This window comes from Lytechinus variegatus, chromosome 2 (assembly GCF_018143015.1).
Source record: "Lytechinus variegatus isolate NC3 chromosome 2, Lvar_3.0, whole genome shotgun sequence".
Taxonomy (NCBI): domain Eukaryota; kingdom Metazoa; phylum Echinodermata; class Echinoidea; order Temnopleuroida; family Toxopneustidae; genus Lytechinus; species Lytechinus variegatus.
This window is the reverse complement of record NC_054741.1, coordinates 47,219,494-47,237,847: the sequence shown is the minus strand read 5'-3', so window position 1 is coordinate 47,237,847 and position 18,354 is coordinate 47,219,494. Positions and strand designations below refer to the sequence as shown.

General features: G+C 36.2%; 2 protein-coding genes and 1 long non-coding RNA gene across 20 annotated transcripts in view; 1 reads left to right on the top strand and 2 right to left on the bottom strand.

The window, feature by feature from the left end:
• Positions 1–1,183: 1,183 nt before the first annotated feature.
• On the bottom strand, positions 1,184–3,254 carry LOC121409484 (procyclic form-specific polypeptide-like). Its single transcript, XM_041601403.1, has 3 exons — positions 3,085–3,254; positions 1,999–2,139; positions 1,184–1,435 (listed from the first exon to the last, which is right to left on the bottom strand). The coding sequence occupies exons 1-3, from the start codon at positions 3,152–3,154 to the stop codon at positions 1,407–1,409; spliced, it is 240 nt and encodes a 79-aa protein (XP_041457337.1). The 5' UTR covers positions 3,155–3,254; the 3' UTR covers positions 1,184–1,406.
• A 1,993-nt stretch (positions 3,255–5,247) lies between these two features.
• On the bottom strand, positions 5,248–8,474 carry LOC121409483. The gene is made up of 4 exons (XR_005969165.1): positions 8,266–8,474; positions 6,767–6,969; positions 5,539–5,583; positions 5,248–5,264 (listed from the first exon to the last, which is right to left on the bottom strand). It is a non-coding gene; the product is annotated as an uncharacterized LOC121409483 (long non-coding RNA).
• Positions 8,475–11,900: 3,426 nt separating this feature from the next.
• The window catches only part of LOC121408183 (fibropellin-1-like), a 57,870-nt gene continuing 51,416 nt past the window's right edge, over positions 11,901–18,354 (top strand). For 5 of the 18 annotated variants that reach the window (XM_041599549.1, XM_041599548.1, XM_041599550.1 and 2 more), the window contains exon 1: positions 11,906–12,783. In XM_041599549.1, coding sequence (XP_041455483.1) covers positions 12,552–12,783 — 232 coding nt within the window. In that variant the 5' untranslated portion in view covers positions 11,906–12,551. Of the gene's footprint in view, positions 12,784–18,354 lie in introns of all 18 variants that reach the window. The other 13 variants (XM_041599561.1, XM_041599558.1, XM_041599556.1 and 10 more) reach the window with 7 other exon arrangements.

The following is an 18,354-nucleotide window of genomic DNA, read 5'->3' as shown; positions in this document are numbered from 1 at the left end:
CAAGAAAGAATTTCAATGAGTATATCAAATAAAGTGACATGGAAATCGTATGCATGAATTTCCGGTTATTTGAAAAGCAGTGAATGCTGAATACAGATTTTGATTCAGTGGGCGTTAAAACCAATAAAGACGCTGATAAAGTCCCCCAAAACTGATAAATTGATCATGCTCGAAGTTCGGCCTAAAATCACGATAAACGATAATTTTCAACATCGTTTGTCATTAATTTCCCTTTTACATGTCTCGGGTAGCACCCTAAACCCTGTTCATTCCCTCTCAATCTGTATTTCTATCTTTAAAAAAAACGTACTCACTCTCTCCCACCTACACCCAAGATTTAAAATCAACACCGTAAACGTATAATCAACCCTCATCTGTCTCTGTCCTGTTACATTCGATAAATAATGTACAAACACCTTACCCACAAAGGTACAAAATAACCACAAATGTGTAAATGTACAGAAATGTAAAACTACCCACAAAATTAATGAAAAACTATCCACAAATTTAAAAAAAGTAATAATTACCCACAAAAACAATTTTTTTAAAAATAAAATTGAAGGGATATTTTCACCGTCCAATTTGTTCAAAATTAGGACCCTGTAATAAAGCATGGGTAAAGCGCATAGTCGTTGCTTCGACCCGATCTGAATAAAATTATGGGGTCTTGGTTTGGAAGATGTTTAATTCGTTTTATGACCGGGTCTGCAGTAAATTCATTAAATCTATTTATAGGGTTTTGGCTTGGAACAAATTCGGGGAAAATGTATCCCTTCATTTTTAAAAACATTTGTGGGCAAAAGTGTTCTTATATTTTTAGGCGTTTTTTTTACAGTCTGGATGCAACACCCCCCCCCCCCCACTCTGCGTTCTAACACAAGCCCACTCCTCTTTCGCTCTGTACCTTGGTATCACCTTATGTAGTCTACTCTCTGTATTCCACTTTCACCTCTTGAAATAACCCCACCCCGATCCCCGTCTCTTTCTCTCTCATCCCCCCCCCCTCCTCCTCCTCGCCCCCTCTCCCATTTTCCTTTCTCTCTCCCCCCTCTCTCTCCTTTCTCCCTGGATTGTCTTTTATGGTATGTCTCCAACTCATTTCCAACACGTTGAAACTATAATCCTCAATAATACTTGAAATAATACGCAAGGTATAAAATAATCACCCAGTAACTGAGCAATGTTAGATATCAATTTTCTTTAATTTTCCAAAGTTTTCAATTTTTCATGAATCATTTTCTCCTGATATTGAAGTATGATTGTGTTAATCATTTGTTGACGGCATGATCCTCGGTTAAGCATTTCTGATCAGGACAGCAGTGCCATTCTAACACAAAAGTAACAGCACCCTCGATGTTGACTTTAACAATTCCAACAGTTGACTGCATGATGTATACAATTCTAATCTATGGAGAGATGAGTTCCTCATCGACATCTGTCAAATTTAATAAAAACAAATTGAAAGTAATGTACATGTATTTATTTTTTTAATTATGCCTATATAATTATAAATGACAATTTTATTTATACTCTTGGATGTCGTCATGTCTACATCTTGTGGGAGAGATGATCAGATAGCAAGATCTCAGATCCAAGATCTTGTCATTCTGATCATCTCTCCCATAGACATCACGAGATCACAGATCTCGTCATCTTATCCTTTTCCCTATGAGATGTAGACATGGAGAGATGATTATATGAACATCTAGGTGGCACTTTAAAGCTTCCATTATCAAACCGCTAGCAATTGCTTTATGAAGACAAGAAAAGGGTTCAAGCAAAGGGTTAAAGAAAGTGCGGAGGCATGCTATTTTGCTTGGCTATCAATAATTGCTTGTGCCTGAAGACATTGCTTGCCAGCAATTGCTACTTTTTATGCATCTGACTCATTATTATGCACTTAGAATCATCCCATCATATACCCCCCCCCTTGAGAGAGAGGGAGGATAAGGAGAGAGTGAAAGGTGAAAGAGAGAGAAGGGTGCTATTTTTTCATACCTTGGTTTGTTGCCGCAGCATCCTCTTGAAATGTAGCTGGATATGGAGCGGGATAGGGAGATGGATATGGAGCGGCATAGGGAGCGGGATAGGGAGCTGGATAGGGAGCGGGATAGGGAGATGGATATGGATAGGGATATGCTGTGTAATGAAATAATACAGATTTGGATTCATATTTAGTCTATGATTAATATCCACTCAAACTGATAATTTTTAATATTTAGTACATTAGCGAATAACGTTTATGTAAATCGCAAGTAGGTGCAACCAAACAATTTCATTTATGTAAACCAAGGTAAGAAGATCCATCCCCATACACACCCACCCAAACTAAACAAGTACCGATCATTACAAAATATAATGTGATGTATACAGTGCGTATAAAAAAGTTTACACCTAGAATTAATCTTGCAAAATTATATATTTGTAATATCCTGAAGCCTTTTTTCCACATTTATACTTTCATGTAAATGGATGAGACCCAAACACAAGAATGTATGTGAAAAAAATTATCCCCATGTTGTGTATTTTTCAATTTCTAGGATTTTTTCAGAGTGTAAACTTTTTATTGAAACCCACTGTACATCAGGTACACTGTAGGATGTCATGAAAATGTATTCAAAATTTGATATAATGAAAACGTAAAATGATGAATTTAAGACTGAACATTTTAATCTGAAAAAAACCAGAGATAGTGGGGATGGGGGGGGGGGGGGTAACGATGATAATGATAAGAGCAAACAATAAACAATTTCGAGTTATTGACCCCCGCAAAAAAAAAATCTTCCAACCGCTATTATATGCATGTGCGTCGACGCAGAGGTAGAGGATTATCCTTTGTTTATTGGGGAATCTATATTGTTGTGCACCCCCACCTTCCCAAAAATAAATAAACATACATACACACACACACACACACACACACACACAAAGATAGGTTCTCTGCTCCGACACCCATGTATATAGGGTTGATAGCAACCCCTCCCCCCACCCGTCAGCCACTAAAGAAAGATCAGAGTAGCCCATCCTGGACAGGATTTAGACCAAACAATAACTTTATGATAATTTTGATGACGATATACTTACAGCCGGTGGTCTGGTGAAGACCAAGTGTCAGAATCACCATCACGAACATACCGATTGACACGGACTTCATTTTGATTTCAGACTAGAAAAGAAACAAGACACTTTCAGGAGCTATGCTGATTTGTTCACGCGGGATGTATTCACAGAAGTGTTCGAAGTTATGATCCACTCATCTGTATTTATAATGTTTGCCACTGGACTAATAATATGGTTTCATTATGGTTGAATGATTTTGATACCAGTATTCTTCTTCAAACATCTGCTTGTGGCAATCATAGTAATTTCGGTCAGTTTCGTAATCAGGAAATGCAGTAATATAATATATTGTACATTTTTAATCTGATTATTATTCATATATAATGAAGCGTGATATTGCAATGAAAGTTATTTGCTTACATAATTATTAACTCTTTTGAAAGATTTATTTTCCTTATTTCAAAAGAGAAACAGGTTTAATTAATTACTTGTAGCATAAGGTGAAATTAGACTCCAATTAATCACTCATTGAGGAAGCTTTATCGTGCCATTGACTTGTTGAGATTGTAAGTTATTAACAGGGCATTTTTGCAATCACTAGCAGACGCTTTCTATAACGCTTTCAAAAGCCCTTCAATGTCAAAATAGCCTTTCATTTGTCGAAAATCGGTAAACCAAAACAACAGTATCGTCCTGCCTGGACTCCGGACAAACGACATACTATTGCAATCAAGCCCGAATATTCGGACGATCTGCTATCCCGGTCCACCAACTTTCGACAAAAACCCCTCATCTAGCTGTCAATTGTGATTTGACTTGCATTTTCAAATGAATTGGTGCGATGTCGAAAACGTCTGCGTAGGGATTGCAAAAATACCGTCTACGTTACATCGTCAACTGAAGTCGACATACACAACGGTAAGGCTCGCCTAGTCGTTTAAATACTTGCATGTCAATGTGGACAAAGTCGTGCTGTTTCAGTGGTCTTTACCATTTAACCTTCACTATTCTTCCTTGCATTCTACATTCTGTTCTTATTCTAAGTTCTTGTCATTCTCTCCCACTCTTTCTCTTCCTCCGTCTCTTCCTCGTCCTTTTTCAATATATCTACCCATGTCATTGCTTTAAAAATATCATTCAATACACACAGACACATCCCCATGGAAGACCAGCCGCACATACAATTGGTGCAGCTGAATATGGGTTATCCAACCGTCTCTTGTCTTAAGTTTGATCTCTTAACTTTCTTAACATGTTTCAATCAATCATTTTTTTAATCAATGTTTAGAATCATTATGTATGTATGTATATGTTACTCCTTGTATCTCTTGTATATATATTGTTATGTATTTTTTATGACGGAAATAAAACAATAAAACAAAACACATGAATAATGATATAAACAGCAAGTTGTATTACACTTGATGTGTTATGCATTTTATTGAAATTCTTTCCACATTTCTTCTTTTTTTTAACGTCAGAAATAATAAGGATGATAATCGTCCTTTGATGTTATCACATCAGCGTTATTGATGACGTCACGAACTCCAGCAGCACTCTGCATTTAAAAATAACAAAATATACATAGTAAATACGGATAAACAATAATTGGTGAAGAATTTTGGAGTGTCACTTGTCTCATTTAAGTTTAGTAATCGTATATTTTAACAAGCAACAGTGACAGGAATTGTTTTTGTTAGTGCAAATAAACAGTCTATCAATGAGGGTGGTATCCTAAATCTTCTTCTGATTCGATGGTTGAATAGTTGTTTCATGAAAACAAGATATTAACACCAAACTTGAGAACCTAAATTGTTTTATCGTTATTTCTACCCTTTCTATCAGATTTAAATCAAATCTTAACAACATGCTGTTCGACAAAATTATTATCTAACATGTAATCAAATAAGCTTCAACCCCACCAGCGAAATCAAGCAATTAATCCATTTTTATGTACTGGTTTCTGCAACATTTTTTCATAAACACATTAACAAAGAAAATATGATAATGATAAACGTATCATTATCATATTTTTTAATTCTATCAGTGTATTTTTTTTATTATGAAAGAATTTGTGATCGAGACACTTAGACGCTTCACGATATGATTGTGTAGCGCCCTCATTGTTGACTTACACATCTCCCAACAGTTGAGTGGATCGGACAGGCAGTCTTTACTCTCTGGGGGGGCTGCCTCGTCGATATCTATCAATTCAAATAGAAATGCAATAGAACTTTTGTGTTTTTATCATTATGGTGTGAATTATTTCTCTTCTTGTCTTAAGGCCACCGCAAACCTTACGGCTGTTCGCGATCCGATTTTGGAACAAATTGCATTTTGCTCATTTTCTGAAAATGTGAATGGAACATATCATTTTAATTGAGGTTAAAATCAATTGAAAGAATACTAATAATATATCCATTTCGAAAGATTACAAGCCTTTATTTTGGAGTAGAGGATGGGACTATTTTTTCTTACCTTGGTTTATTTCCGCTTGCATGCCGGGACTTGGAGCGGGAGACGCTGTATACAGGTAATAATGAAATAATGTAACATTTTCAAGGCATTTAAAATACAGTTTTAAAGGCTTAAAATTATCCTCTACTCTGGAATTGCAGAGGAGAGTGGTGTATTGACACAGCAAATAAAAAATATAAGTAAACGACACCAATAAGGTTTGGTAAAGAAAGAAGATAATGAACGGTTTCAGCAATGTCTTTATCGATAATTGCTGAACAGCGTTACACAACCCAAAAGGCGCTTGATGAAATACCGCTAATATTGGTCGTGGATTGGAATTTTTAAGGATTTAATAATAATAATAATAATAGGTATTTATATTGCGCACATATCCACCTTGTTAGGTGCTCAAGGCGCTCCTATATTACCCGGCTAAGCTAGGCGTTCATAGCGCACACAGCTTTTTAAGGAATTACTTCCTACCGGTACCCATTTACCTCACCTGGGTTGAGTGCAGCACACTGTGGATCAGTTTCTTGCTGAAGGAAATTACGCCATGGCTGGGATTCGAACCCACGACCCTCTGTTTCAAAGTCCGAAGACTAATCCACTGGGCCACAACGCTCCACACAGCAGGGACTTTGCTTCAGTGATAGGTCGACCATCCCCTGGGCGATTCCCTGTCGTACGGGACATTTCGGCTTTAATATTTACTCTCTAAACGATCCCCCCCCCAAAAAAAAAGGAACAGCGACGAATAAAGACCATTAATACGTGTTGTGTCACTGGACAATACACATCTACTTAATTCTCTTACTACCCCCCAAAAAAAATGATTCGAAAAACAAAATAATATTGCACCGTCCCAGATTAGAAGTATAAGCGAGCACATTTTGTTCTTTATATGGATATTTTGCTCAGCGATGCAAAGAGGATTCAAGGACACAAAATGCCTATCAAGTGACAAAAAAGGGAAGTTTTTCTCGAAAATTGGTTCACGGTGGACCAGCAATATCGTCAGAAGTTCGGAGCTGACATGAAATTGCAAATACGTCGTTTGTCAAGGACTTCACTGTTTTGATTCACCAATGTTCGACAAAGACCTCTAGGATGTTCTTTGTCATGTAGAGCATCTGACAATGGGTGTTCTATATTCTTGAATCTCCTGTACGTCAGGAAATACTACCTACTAGTAAGACCAGATAACGCAAATAACACGCAGAGGAAATTCTAGGAAGATACTCACGGTAAGGAGGCTGACAAGCAGTTTGGTAGACACCAAGCGCCAGAATCACGAACAAACAGAGAGCGATTGTAGCGTACTTCATTATTGATATCGGTCTCGAAAGTAAACAGGAACAGATCTACGCCAACTTGTTACACGGGTTGTAGTCTCCTGAGTTTGAAGTGCAATGTTGATCCGCTCATCCGTATTTATATGTTTTGACACTGGACAAATAATACAATTTTACTTATATGTTTTGACACTGGACAAATAATACAATTTTACTTAATCAAATTCTTTGATTACCAAAATTCTTCTTCAAACATCTGTTCATGGTTATTGTGGTGTAACTTCGTTAACAAGACATATGACCATATTTCTTATCTTGTTATTGTTTTCTCCGTTCTTGAGGAATATCAATCCTGCTGTTAACTACTTGTGGATATCACTTAAGCGTGATATTAAGATGAAAACTTATTTGCTTGTAGATTTGTTCGTTTTATGACTTAAAAAAATATTTAATAGAATACAGGACTAAAAGATTGTGCTGGCATGGTGAAAACACTTACATGTATAATGTAAATTATTTACTCACGAGATGCCCGCAACTTATGATTTGATTTAATGGTGTTGTTTTTACGGTTGCTTGACCTTGACCAGTTGCCTTTCACCGGATAGGGGAAGGCGGGGTAAGTTGAGCATAGGGGCAAGTTGAGCCACCAGCCCCAGGCCAATAATGAGTGAGTCAGACATTGTGGTGGTGTCATGTATTGATGACCCATAGTATAACCCCTAACCCCACCACATTGTTTTCAACTTTGAAACAAAAAGTATTTTTTAGAGGGAAAAATTTCAGCCAAAAAAGTAGAAAAGAGTGTGAAATAGATAAGTGCTTTATAAACACACACGTCTTTAAATATAATAAAGACATGATAACAACATTATTAGTCCAGGTATGGATCTTCATTCTTGTCATAGTCTTTTATATGATGGATGCATAATAAATGTGTGGATACAAAATAATCGCACTAAGTTCGGACTGGGGTAAGTTGAGCCAAACAGCATGGGGCAAGTTGAGCCATGGTAATTCCTATGGTAATGTATCTTAAAAAACAAACAAACCATAAAAATCTATTGAAATGCTGGCTGAAAGGAGCAAATTTACATGACTGCTCTTTTCCTTTTAAAGGATGTTAGTATTTATAGATAATTAGCAAGTGAAAAGACTTTAAACAAAAAAATTGACATGCTGGTTCTCCCCTCATACATTTTGTACATAGTTTTTGTGGCTCAACTTACCCCAGAAGGTGGCTCAAACTTACCCCATATATGGGGCAAGTTGAGCCATTTGACATCGTTTTTTTCAAAGGTCGCGATGACTTTCAGTGTGGGGGTAGAAAGTTATATATTGGTGGAAAATATTTCAGAAGAATTAAATTTTAAGGCAAGGTACTTATTTCGACAAGATTATCGATCATATCAATTCTAACATGCAAAAAGCAAAAACTGTCACAACTTACCCCGCCTTCCCCTACTGTCCCTCGGTATAAGGTCAGGATGAACAGTTAGCTTCTCAATATCATTGTACTTGCTTGGCGACTTCAATGCACAAGCAGGCTTTCTTCAAGACTCTTGAAATGGATAAACAAGATAACAATAAAGAAAATATTGATAGTGTGTGTATCCCGATATGGTCAAATTCAGACAGCCTTAACAACAATATCAATGGGAAAAAAGTTATCGATCGAAATGTGACAGAGATTTCATCCACATGATCTACAAAATTGTGAATGTTGTGCATGTTTGAACACTGTTGAAGAAGAGCTGAGAAATCACATCTTAACAAGACTACGTTGCTACACCTGCTAGTAAATCTGAATATCTTTTTGCAAAATGTAATTGTTCTTTTTACAGTCTCGAGCGCACATTGGTTCGAACAATATCTATATATTTAAATGTACACTGTTAAAATAAATCTGTCAAAACAGTATTTTATTACTGGCAGCTGGGACTTACAAACAGTATGAAGTGTTAAACTACGATGGGCTGTAAACATGCAAAAATACAGGATAACTGTAACCCCCACCATTTTAACATTAATTTGACATGAAACTCGCCTTTAACATAGCTAATTTACAAATAAGAACACAATTTACACGATAGATGCACTGTAATCAACGTAAAAACACGATAGTTCGTTGGTATTTTTATGTTTTTTTTACAAAGATTATTATATCTGACTTTGTTTTACATTTAACTTGTAATTCTACGTTACATTATCACTGCATAAATACGTTTGATTTATTAAATCATTGTGTTGTCTGTTTTTAAACGGTAAACATCTTGTAAATTTACGGTTTGTGTGAAATTACTACATTGTAAAAAATGAAGTGCTAATTTAGCATTTACAGTGCTTGTATGGTGACTGCACTTCGAGTGCCGGCTGTTTTTCTAGTGTAAATTTGAACTAGAAAATCGGCACTAGTAGTGCAGTCACTATGTATACAAGGTCTGAAGGTGCTAAATTAGCACTTCATTTTTACAGTGCAGCATTTTTAACAGTGTCGGATAAAAAAGCCCTAGAGATCAATGGTTGTCGAAATGATTATAACAAAAAGTAATTAGAACAAATATTGCGCCCTAGGATATGTTTGCTATATATCAAATCCGACAAGGAAAAGAGCCTCATGCATATTAATCATATTCTCGCATGAATCGTGCTCGAATAAAAATGGAATAAACTTGTCAGTGAAGAATGATTTAATGTTGGGGCAAAACTAGTTTGCTGTGCAAACCCTCCTCTCCAGGAAAGTGGTCTGAATATGCAGCCTAATGTCCCTAGATGTGAATGCGTGTATCAACACGGAAAAGCTCATGTTATTTCAAACTATAAATTGTATTTGTGCTAGTCTAGAGCTAAGCGTGAAGACACACTTGTTGATCAAAGCTTCAATCGGGATCTGTACTGCAGATTTGGCCAAAGCGTGAGTCTGTCCCCGAGTTTGTCTTCTTCAAGATCCTCCCGTAGCACTGATTCGTCACATGCTGTGACCATAACGCACACTCTCAAAATATTGTGCAACATACTGTCCACACAACAATAATAATAATCGCTAGAGGGTATTCATTTGTCTCGCAATCTACTATGGTCAACAAGGAAATTCGTGATCACTCTCGCAAAAAGTGTTCACTAGCTTACAAGTTCACGAGCTTTCGAGTGCCGCTGCAACTCTTTATCAAGTGATCACGAATTTCCTTGTTGACCATAGTAGATTGCGAGACAAATGAATACCCTAGCGATTATTTCAATCCGCAATAATGAACCTATTTAGTAACAATAATAATGGTTAAAAATTTATCCAACCATGCCAACTCTTGGTAGTTTTCAACCAATATTGTATAGTTTTCACCCAAAGCACACATTATTGGTTTAAAACTACCGGCCAGAATAAGTTTTAACCAAATTGTTGTGTGGACAGTTTGTTGCCCAACATTTTTAAGAGTGCAAGTTATTCCGATGTTTTTTCTTCAGGTCGTAAAAAGGCGACCTGCCGCCGAGCAGAATCATGGACAATAATTCGAAGTTTTCGCCAGATGAAAAATTGATTTTAAAAAAAAAAACAAAACAAGTGCACACCTAGTTACCAATAATGCATATAGCATTTCCATTTATTTGAAAGCAGGATAAAAGAGCATTGTAGATTAAACGCCTTGCTCACGGGCATAGGTGCCGCAGCCGGGGATCGAACTCCGGACTTTCCATGTATAGCCAGGCGCCTTAGACCACTCGGCCACGGCACCTCCACACGGCACCTCCATATCATTGTCATCGCGAGATATCGACACATCGGTACCGATCGTGACCACGACGTCTTCTACACTGAGATCTTAACAAAGGTTAAAGGGGTACCCCATGCTGAAAATAATGTGATTTGAACAGATTAAGAAAAATCAGAAAAATAAAACACTGAAGATTTTATCAAAATTGGACAAGGAATAACAAAGTTATGACTTTTAAATATTTGCATTATTCCGTTAAAATAGTGCTTCGCATGTCTTCATGAATATTCAATGAGCAAACTGATGATGTCATATTCCCACTTGTTATTTTGTATTTTATTATATGAAATAATAAATTGGGTTCATCCATTTTTTTACTTCAAGAACCAAAAATATTGGAATAGCAACTAATTAAGTGAATTAGACATTCATTGCTGCAACTAGTTTCATTACAAGGGAGACATAACATTCACACATGTATCAGCCCATCTAATGAATATTCATGACAACGTGCATGTAACTGTTTTCACAATTGTTTTTGATAAACTTTCAAATTAAAACTTCGTTATTTGTTATCAGATTTTGATGAAATTTCAGTATTTTGCTGTGTGAATTTTACTCTGTTTTTTTATTTAGATGTCTATATTTAAGTTAAATATTTTATTTTTTTTTAAGAAATCGCATTCTTAATTAAATATGAAATTTCCAAGAAGTAAAATAATTTTATGTAAAGTTTGGCATGATGTAAGGAATACTAAAATCATAATTTTATTTTGTGGCAAGCCCTCTGGTCTGATTAAAGTCCAAATCGGCTTAAAGTCGCAGCCAATTATGACGTCATTACGATTTGGAATTGATTTTGTTTTTATTCATTCAGGGAGTCTCGAACTGGACTGTTTTCGATTTCAGTAGTTCTACCACTATTCTGAACTCTGATCCGTAAGATTTTATAAGTTGGAATGTCCATATCAAATGTTATCACAATTTCTTTGAAATTCGGATCGCAAGGAATAGCGTAGTGTAGGCCGGGCTTAATTCAACTAGTGGAACACGACCGTTCACATAAAAATATAACGGTTACTATAATTTTCAATATGAAACATAACATTGTTAGGTTAGAATCGGAGGTTAAACACCATAGGCCTGACAATCCATCCAGACTCCACCCTACAATGGGGACATTCCGAATTGGTTTAGTGGTGACCTCATCCCTTCGCCGCTCCACCCAAGTCTATTCCTTTCCCTTTCTTTCACCAAAGCCCACCTGAATTGTCCTATTACCTAACAATTCAATAGACCCCCTGCGCATCTATTGTTATCATGTTGAGACTTTCCGCTTTGCTGATTCTCGCTCCTTTTCTTTTAGCATCCCTTTCATGGCCATTACGTGTGGGAAGGACGTCTTATTATGCATTTGGTGCTCCTATCTGAATTTTGAAAAGATTTGGTAACACCGTGCTGCAGCACACTGGAAATGTTTTGGGTTTCATTATTGCTTCTTGTGTTCTCCCTTATGGATATTACCCAGCATTGCACATCTTCAAAACTTACGGGAAGAGCTTGAAAAAGAGAAACTGTCAATCTCATAAAAATTTGTATTGGACAAGGGGAAGACTTTTACGATAACAAGTGGAAGAGGACTGAAGAAAAGGCGCCTAAATGATAATTCATTGAGCGTTAAGGAATTATGTGCTTCTTCATTCCTATGGATATTCATCGGGAAACAATTTCATCCATCGCTGTGTGAACCTGTTTAAAATCGGGAGTTATTCAATATCTTTCTCTCATAAGACAATGTTATGTAATATTATACTCATAGCACTGATGACTTGAGTGTCTGTTCCTATCTTATACATACAGGATCGGTTCTTAACCTGTTGCTGGTAATGTGAAGTATCGGTACTCCTTTTCTGCATTGCAACAGTCTATTTTTTAAATAGACTATATCTTATACGTTCTACATTTATTGTGGTACGATAAAACAACAACAATTATAAGACAAATTTTACCTCAAGCTTGGATCACCATGAACGTACGGATAACCATTCGGGTGCCCAGAGCACCGATTCTTCTCTTTGGGACATTATTTCTTCTGGTGACCCAGTCTTGCGGATATCCCACAGGGGCTCCTGTGGACTCGAACCCTGAGATCTGTAGCAGCCTGACACCCGGTCATGGTGCCATTCCACAGACTTCACCCTCCCCGTTCACGATCACACCGATCGTCAACTCGTATGTACCTAATGGAAATGTTCCCAGTAAGTATGTCAAACTTGATCATAAGAAGCATGGGGTCTACATGTCCATTTACGTCTCGTACATCTATATAGATTCTTCTCTTGAGGTTGATATACAGTGCATCAAAATATAATTTTCATGTTTACCTCGTTTAAACTTAAAAATAACGATAAAAAAAAATGAGAGACGCTGTAACACACCGGACAATCACCCACTCTAAAAATTGTTGAGTAAAATGAGTACATGCATGTTGTATGGGTAAAAAAATACCCAATATTTTGTCATTTTTATGCAATTTTGGGTTGAAAAAAACACAGCAATCATACAATTGTACATGTTTCCTTTCTACCCAATATTGGGTAAAAATTTTCTCAGTATTTTTAGAGTGCCCTCATAATTTCCAGACTTCATTAAAAATGGTAAACAAAATCAGACATAGTTTCTATCATCCGATCACTTCATTTGGAGTGCCGCCATTTCTTTTTATTCTACATTCAGAGAAATCGGAAACAAGACAACGAATGAGTAAATAACCCACCGTTTCCAATTTGCATATTTTTATTGCATGTAATCCATGATGCTTGTTGATCACATTGGTAGATGGATGTAATAAGGCGGATCAGTGAATCTGGAAGTGTAAACATGTTGAAGTAAATACAGTAAACCCGCAGATTGAGGTTGCAATTTTTGGTCAAACGAGTCATTAGAAAGGTGTACGTTCGAATGATTTTTATTTTTCATAGTTACTCGGGTTCGGATTTTAATTTTAAGATTATCATCATGGAAAATAGGAAGAATAAAGTGGAAGAATCAGGGAGGAACGAGAAAGAAGAGAATGAAGAAATAGGGAAAAGGGTTGTTTTTCATAATGTTGTAGGAAAAGGATTAAGTGCGCGGTTCACGGTTTGCCGCGTGGCGGAAACTAATGCTGAACAACAGTAGTGCTATCCATATTCGTTAAGGTAGACTGAATAGGACAGGATTAAAGTCATGACTGGATGATCAAGATCAATGGTCGATGCTACTGTTAGACTTTTGATGAATCGAGAAAGGTCACTGGTTTTTCTTATAAAGGCGCTGTCAATAAGTTTGGATATTTATCATCTTTGCTAATGCCTCGTTCCCATTGTCGTGTGATCCGTTACGAAAGACGTTCCGTTACCTACACGTATCGTGAAAAGTTATGGACCATTCATTTTTTTCTACGATCAATACGATTGCCACGACTGATATAACATGATCTGATACGATTACTACGATTGTTCTACGATTAAAATAATCGTTTCACATTATTGAAAACGTTTCATCGAATTTGCCAAGAGCAGAGTAAGGCCGCAAGAACGCTGACGGGACTGATTCTAGACCGGCAAAGCTAATACGCTATATACCATCAGACCTTCGGTCGCTTTTTGGAAACGTTTTCGTTGTCGTGACGGCAAAATAAAAGTTGATAAAAAGCATTTCCAACCTGTCGCAGTCCAGATATATTGTGTCGGGATATAGATGACAACAAAGTTGCAGATTTGAGTCTCTGTCTCGCGATCGTCTTTGGGACCTCCAGCTGCCTCCTTGCGTTTGATAATAGCTTGCTTCCAGAGAATGCTAAATAATTGTCTTGAGTCCATATTAATGACTCGAATGGCCAAGAACTGAGTACATTGTGTGTATATATATATATGAAAATGAAACAAAACATATATATATATATATATATATATATATATATATGTTTTGTTTCATTTTCATTTCTAGTAAGGGAAGATTTTCTTAACCCCAAAATTAGAAGGGTTTGGATTGACGGTGAGAAGTGAACATATTTCATTATTATGTTAATATATTCAAACCAGTCATTTCCCTGGTAATCTTGTTTGTTTTAGTGGCTGAAATTTGCCTATCATTGGCTACTTGTATCTAAGTGGAACTATTCAATGGTCTTTGTAGTCGCTTGCAGGGGGAGAAGATAGCAAATAATAGAACACTCGCTAAAGCAAATCTCGAGTAATGAGAATATGTTTAATCCAGATACATGCCCCCCCCTCCTTGTTGCTTGTTTAGTATCTCGTCAGTTAATAAGCCACTGATGGGGGCACACATTTTACCACCCCCTTCCTTGCTGTATAATACACATATTGCACGTATAAACCATGCAAACTTTGTGATAGTTTTCTCCTTTTGAAGCGATAATGCTTCTGGATCGCTAAGAGAAAGTATACCCTTTTCTCTAAATTCTGGAGAACTCGACCAATATCCCCAAAATTATTTTCTATTCAAATTGATCGCAGTAACTTTGCTATTTAAGTCTCTTCATGGGGAATTCGAAAAATAAACATTAACCATTGTGTATGTCTGATTTCATTTTCTCCATTCTTATGAAATTCCATGAACTGTTGAAAGAAAAATAATTTGAGAATACTACAATTTCGAAATTGAATAAGAAAAATAGAGAAAAAAATCACAATCATCCAATGCCCCCGTCACACTTATTCCTAATCAGCAGGAATCAAGCAGAACCAGCCGGAATGAAATTTTTTCAAAATTCGAGCCACATTCGGGAGGGAATTTCGAATTGATCTAAATTTGTAAAAATGCCGTTTGATGACCTCAATGTGCCTCAGTGACTCCTCGGTGCTGACTGACGTTGCAGCAACAGCTAGTCGTGCTTTTATGCGATTCTATTCTCCCACGAATGCAATTGGAATACTTCGAATGTTGTTGAAATAACGTCTGAATATTTGGAATGCAGTCAGTGTGCTGTTGGACTGCACTTTGAATGCCGTTCGATATTTTCCAGTTCGAACGCACCTCGAAAGTTTTGAACATGAGCAAAACATTCGGGCCGGACACAAGAATGGACCCGAATATTTGGAATGCAGTCAGAATATATTTCTTAGAATGCACTTCGAATATCCAAGAATGTGCCAAGAATTTTTATTCCGACGGCATTCCGGCTCATTCCACCTCTAGTGTGTACGAGGAAGTCGGGCATTGAGATCTTTAAGGAATAATGCTCTCATGTATATAGTACATGTTATATCCATTCTCATCCCCTCTTTCCTTTATTATATTTATACGTTCTGAAAGAAAATACATACCTCTTGCGCTTCTATAATAATGTGATTTGTTTTATTGATTGATAATATGAAATTGCTACTTGATAATTTCACTTCGCTGTCAACAGGTTAAATTATGTGGCAGCATAATAATCTTTCAAATCCTCTTTAAAGAAGGCCATTTACAACAAAGGGGAAACGTTCTGCAAATCACAGGTCTACATTGATTGCACGTAATAGTGGTTATTGGTTATATCTCTGAAAACCTCATCCGAAGGCGCTCGAGTATTGATAAATTAAACAAAGGTATCATACCTTCTAATTATATTACCATGGTCACCCAAAGCATTGTGGTAAGTCCTTTGTCTGAGAAAATGTGACCTTTTATCAGCCTGAGTGACCACCAAAGAATTCATGATGACCCCATAGCCGCCATTTTGATTGCTATTATAATGGGGTGATATTTCAATATTTCATTGTAAATGATTACATCTACATGCGTATAGGCTCAGTGCTGGGCAGGAGGATGGTATTGACCATTGAGAATGACTTTGATGACCAATGCCAGAGGAGAGCACACGTATTATTTGATATTTTTACATGTATATAAAATAAATAAATAAGGAAAAGAAATGTTAAATTGTAAAACTTGCTCTGTTGTCTACTCTGGCGATAATTACATTTCATAACTTATATATGTATGTTGAAGAGTCTTAAAAAAATCTCACTCTTGAAATTATTATTATCATTTATTTTTTGGGAAGAGTAAGTTACCGTTTGTAAATGTTTTCACAAAAGACACTTTTTATCACTTAAGCAACACATAAACTTAGGACCATGTTATCACAGAAAAAAAAGTCATTGACACCTCCGAGGTGTCAATTTTTGCATCCCAGTGGACACTTTAGGGTGAGATACCAAAATTTAATGCCCTTTTGGGCACAAAATGTTCGTTTAATAGAACTCGCCCAATCAAGGCTACTTACTTGTTACTGTATACGTTTCCATTCATTGTGAAAAGCAAAGGAATACAAATGAGAAGGAAGTGTTTCGCAATAAGAAATAGGCCTACAGAACAAATAAAATAGAATCTACTTCAGGGGGTAAAAAAAATGAGTAGATTACAAAAATGTGTTAACTCACAAAGGGCACATTTTAACACCCCTCGTTCTGCTGGTCCGGAGGAAAGAGAAGAACGCTAATTGCAATTACTATATATTATCAGAAAATGAAAAACAAACTAGCAAACAAAAGTGGTATTTACGAAAAGTAAATAAGGGCATATTAAAAAAATCAGAACTTGATCAGAATCTAAAATGAGTCAAATTGTAGAAGAGGAATTTCACCATAAAATATATAAAGGAGGCAATAAACTGAAAGTGATTCTTCAATCAAAATGCACTTGCGGAATGGAACAGATCGCAAAATAAGAAAAGAAGGCAAAGAGACACTCGTTAACACATAAAATGAAACCAAGATAAAAGGGGTACTAAACACGTTTAGCAGGCATTTCTCTTGAATAAAATGAAACTTTGAAATAAGAAATCTTCGCCAAAATAACAAGACAATGGCGAAGGACCCCTCATTTAACTTTTTACAATATTTCCCCAAATTTTGCTATTGGGAAGTGTTAAAAATATATGCAGAAATTCATCGAGTAAACACGACATTAATAGTGACAGACACGACACGTCTTTATTTTTATGCTATGTTATGTCTTTCCCTCCCCTTTTCTTCATTGGTGACACCTTATGGCCTTTGGCATTTAATGTACTTATGACACTTTTCTTTTTCATCTGTATGAATCTTTATTGTATTTGAATATATATTATAATGTTTATTTTATATTTTGTTATGTTTCTATTTGTACATGTAAACAGTCACAAATTTCAGTCTTTGACTGCTTATGATTGTATTTTGACAGTCTTATCGCAATAAAATCCAATATATATTACTCATAATGCATTTATTGGGCTTATCGAGGAAATTATCCAAACAATACCATCAAGGTCCTCTTCAAGTCGGTCTATTATTCAAATTATCCACGTTCTGTCTCCTTCCATTGTGACGTTTACGTAACTTGTTTAGGAAATCAATATTGACATCGAAATCATGGTATAGGCCTTTTGTCAATACATTAGCTGCTTTCGCCAGTACAAAAAATTTATACGACAAACCCACATTCCTCAAATTAATCCCGGGCTAAATGTGTACATGTATTTCCCGGGTGTATTTTTCCAAAACCCAAACTGACATGGATTCGTTCGTTTAGCAGTTAAATGTATTGATGTAATTTCAATTAGCACCCCTGTTAAGGCACTTTTTTGTAAATTGCACATTTTGGTAATTAAAATTTACTTAATTTACCAAAATTGCACATTTTGGAAATTAAAATCACTTAAATGTACAATTTACCAAAATGTGTCATTGATAACACACATCTCATAGTTGGATTTACGTTTGATGAATCCTTTGCCAATAAAGTCTCCAATGATAATACATTATTACAGCTAGCGGAGAGAAAACATTTGATTTGTAATT

Coding starts and splice junctions, on each gene's coding strand:
- LOC121409484 (XM_041601403.1), bottom strand. CDS start 3,154: ATGAAGTCCGTGTCAATCGGTATGTTCGTGATGGTGATTCTGACACTT. Junction 2,140..3,084: donor TCTTCACCAGACCACCGGCT/GTAAGTATATCG, acceptor TTCATTACACAG/CATATCCCTATCCATATCCA. Junction 1,436..1,998: donor TGCTGCGGCAACAAACCAAG/GTATGAAAAAAT, acceptor TAAATTTGACAG/ATGTCGATGAGGAACTCATC.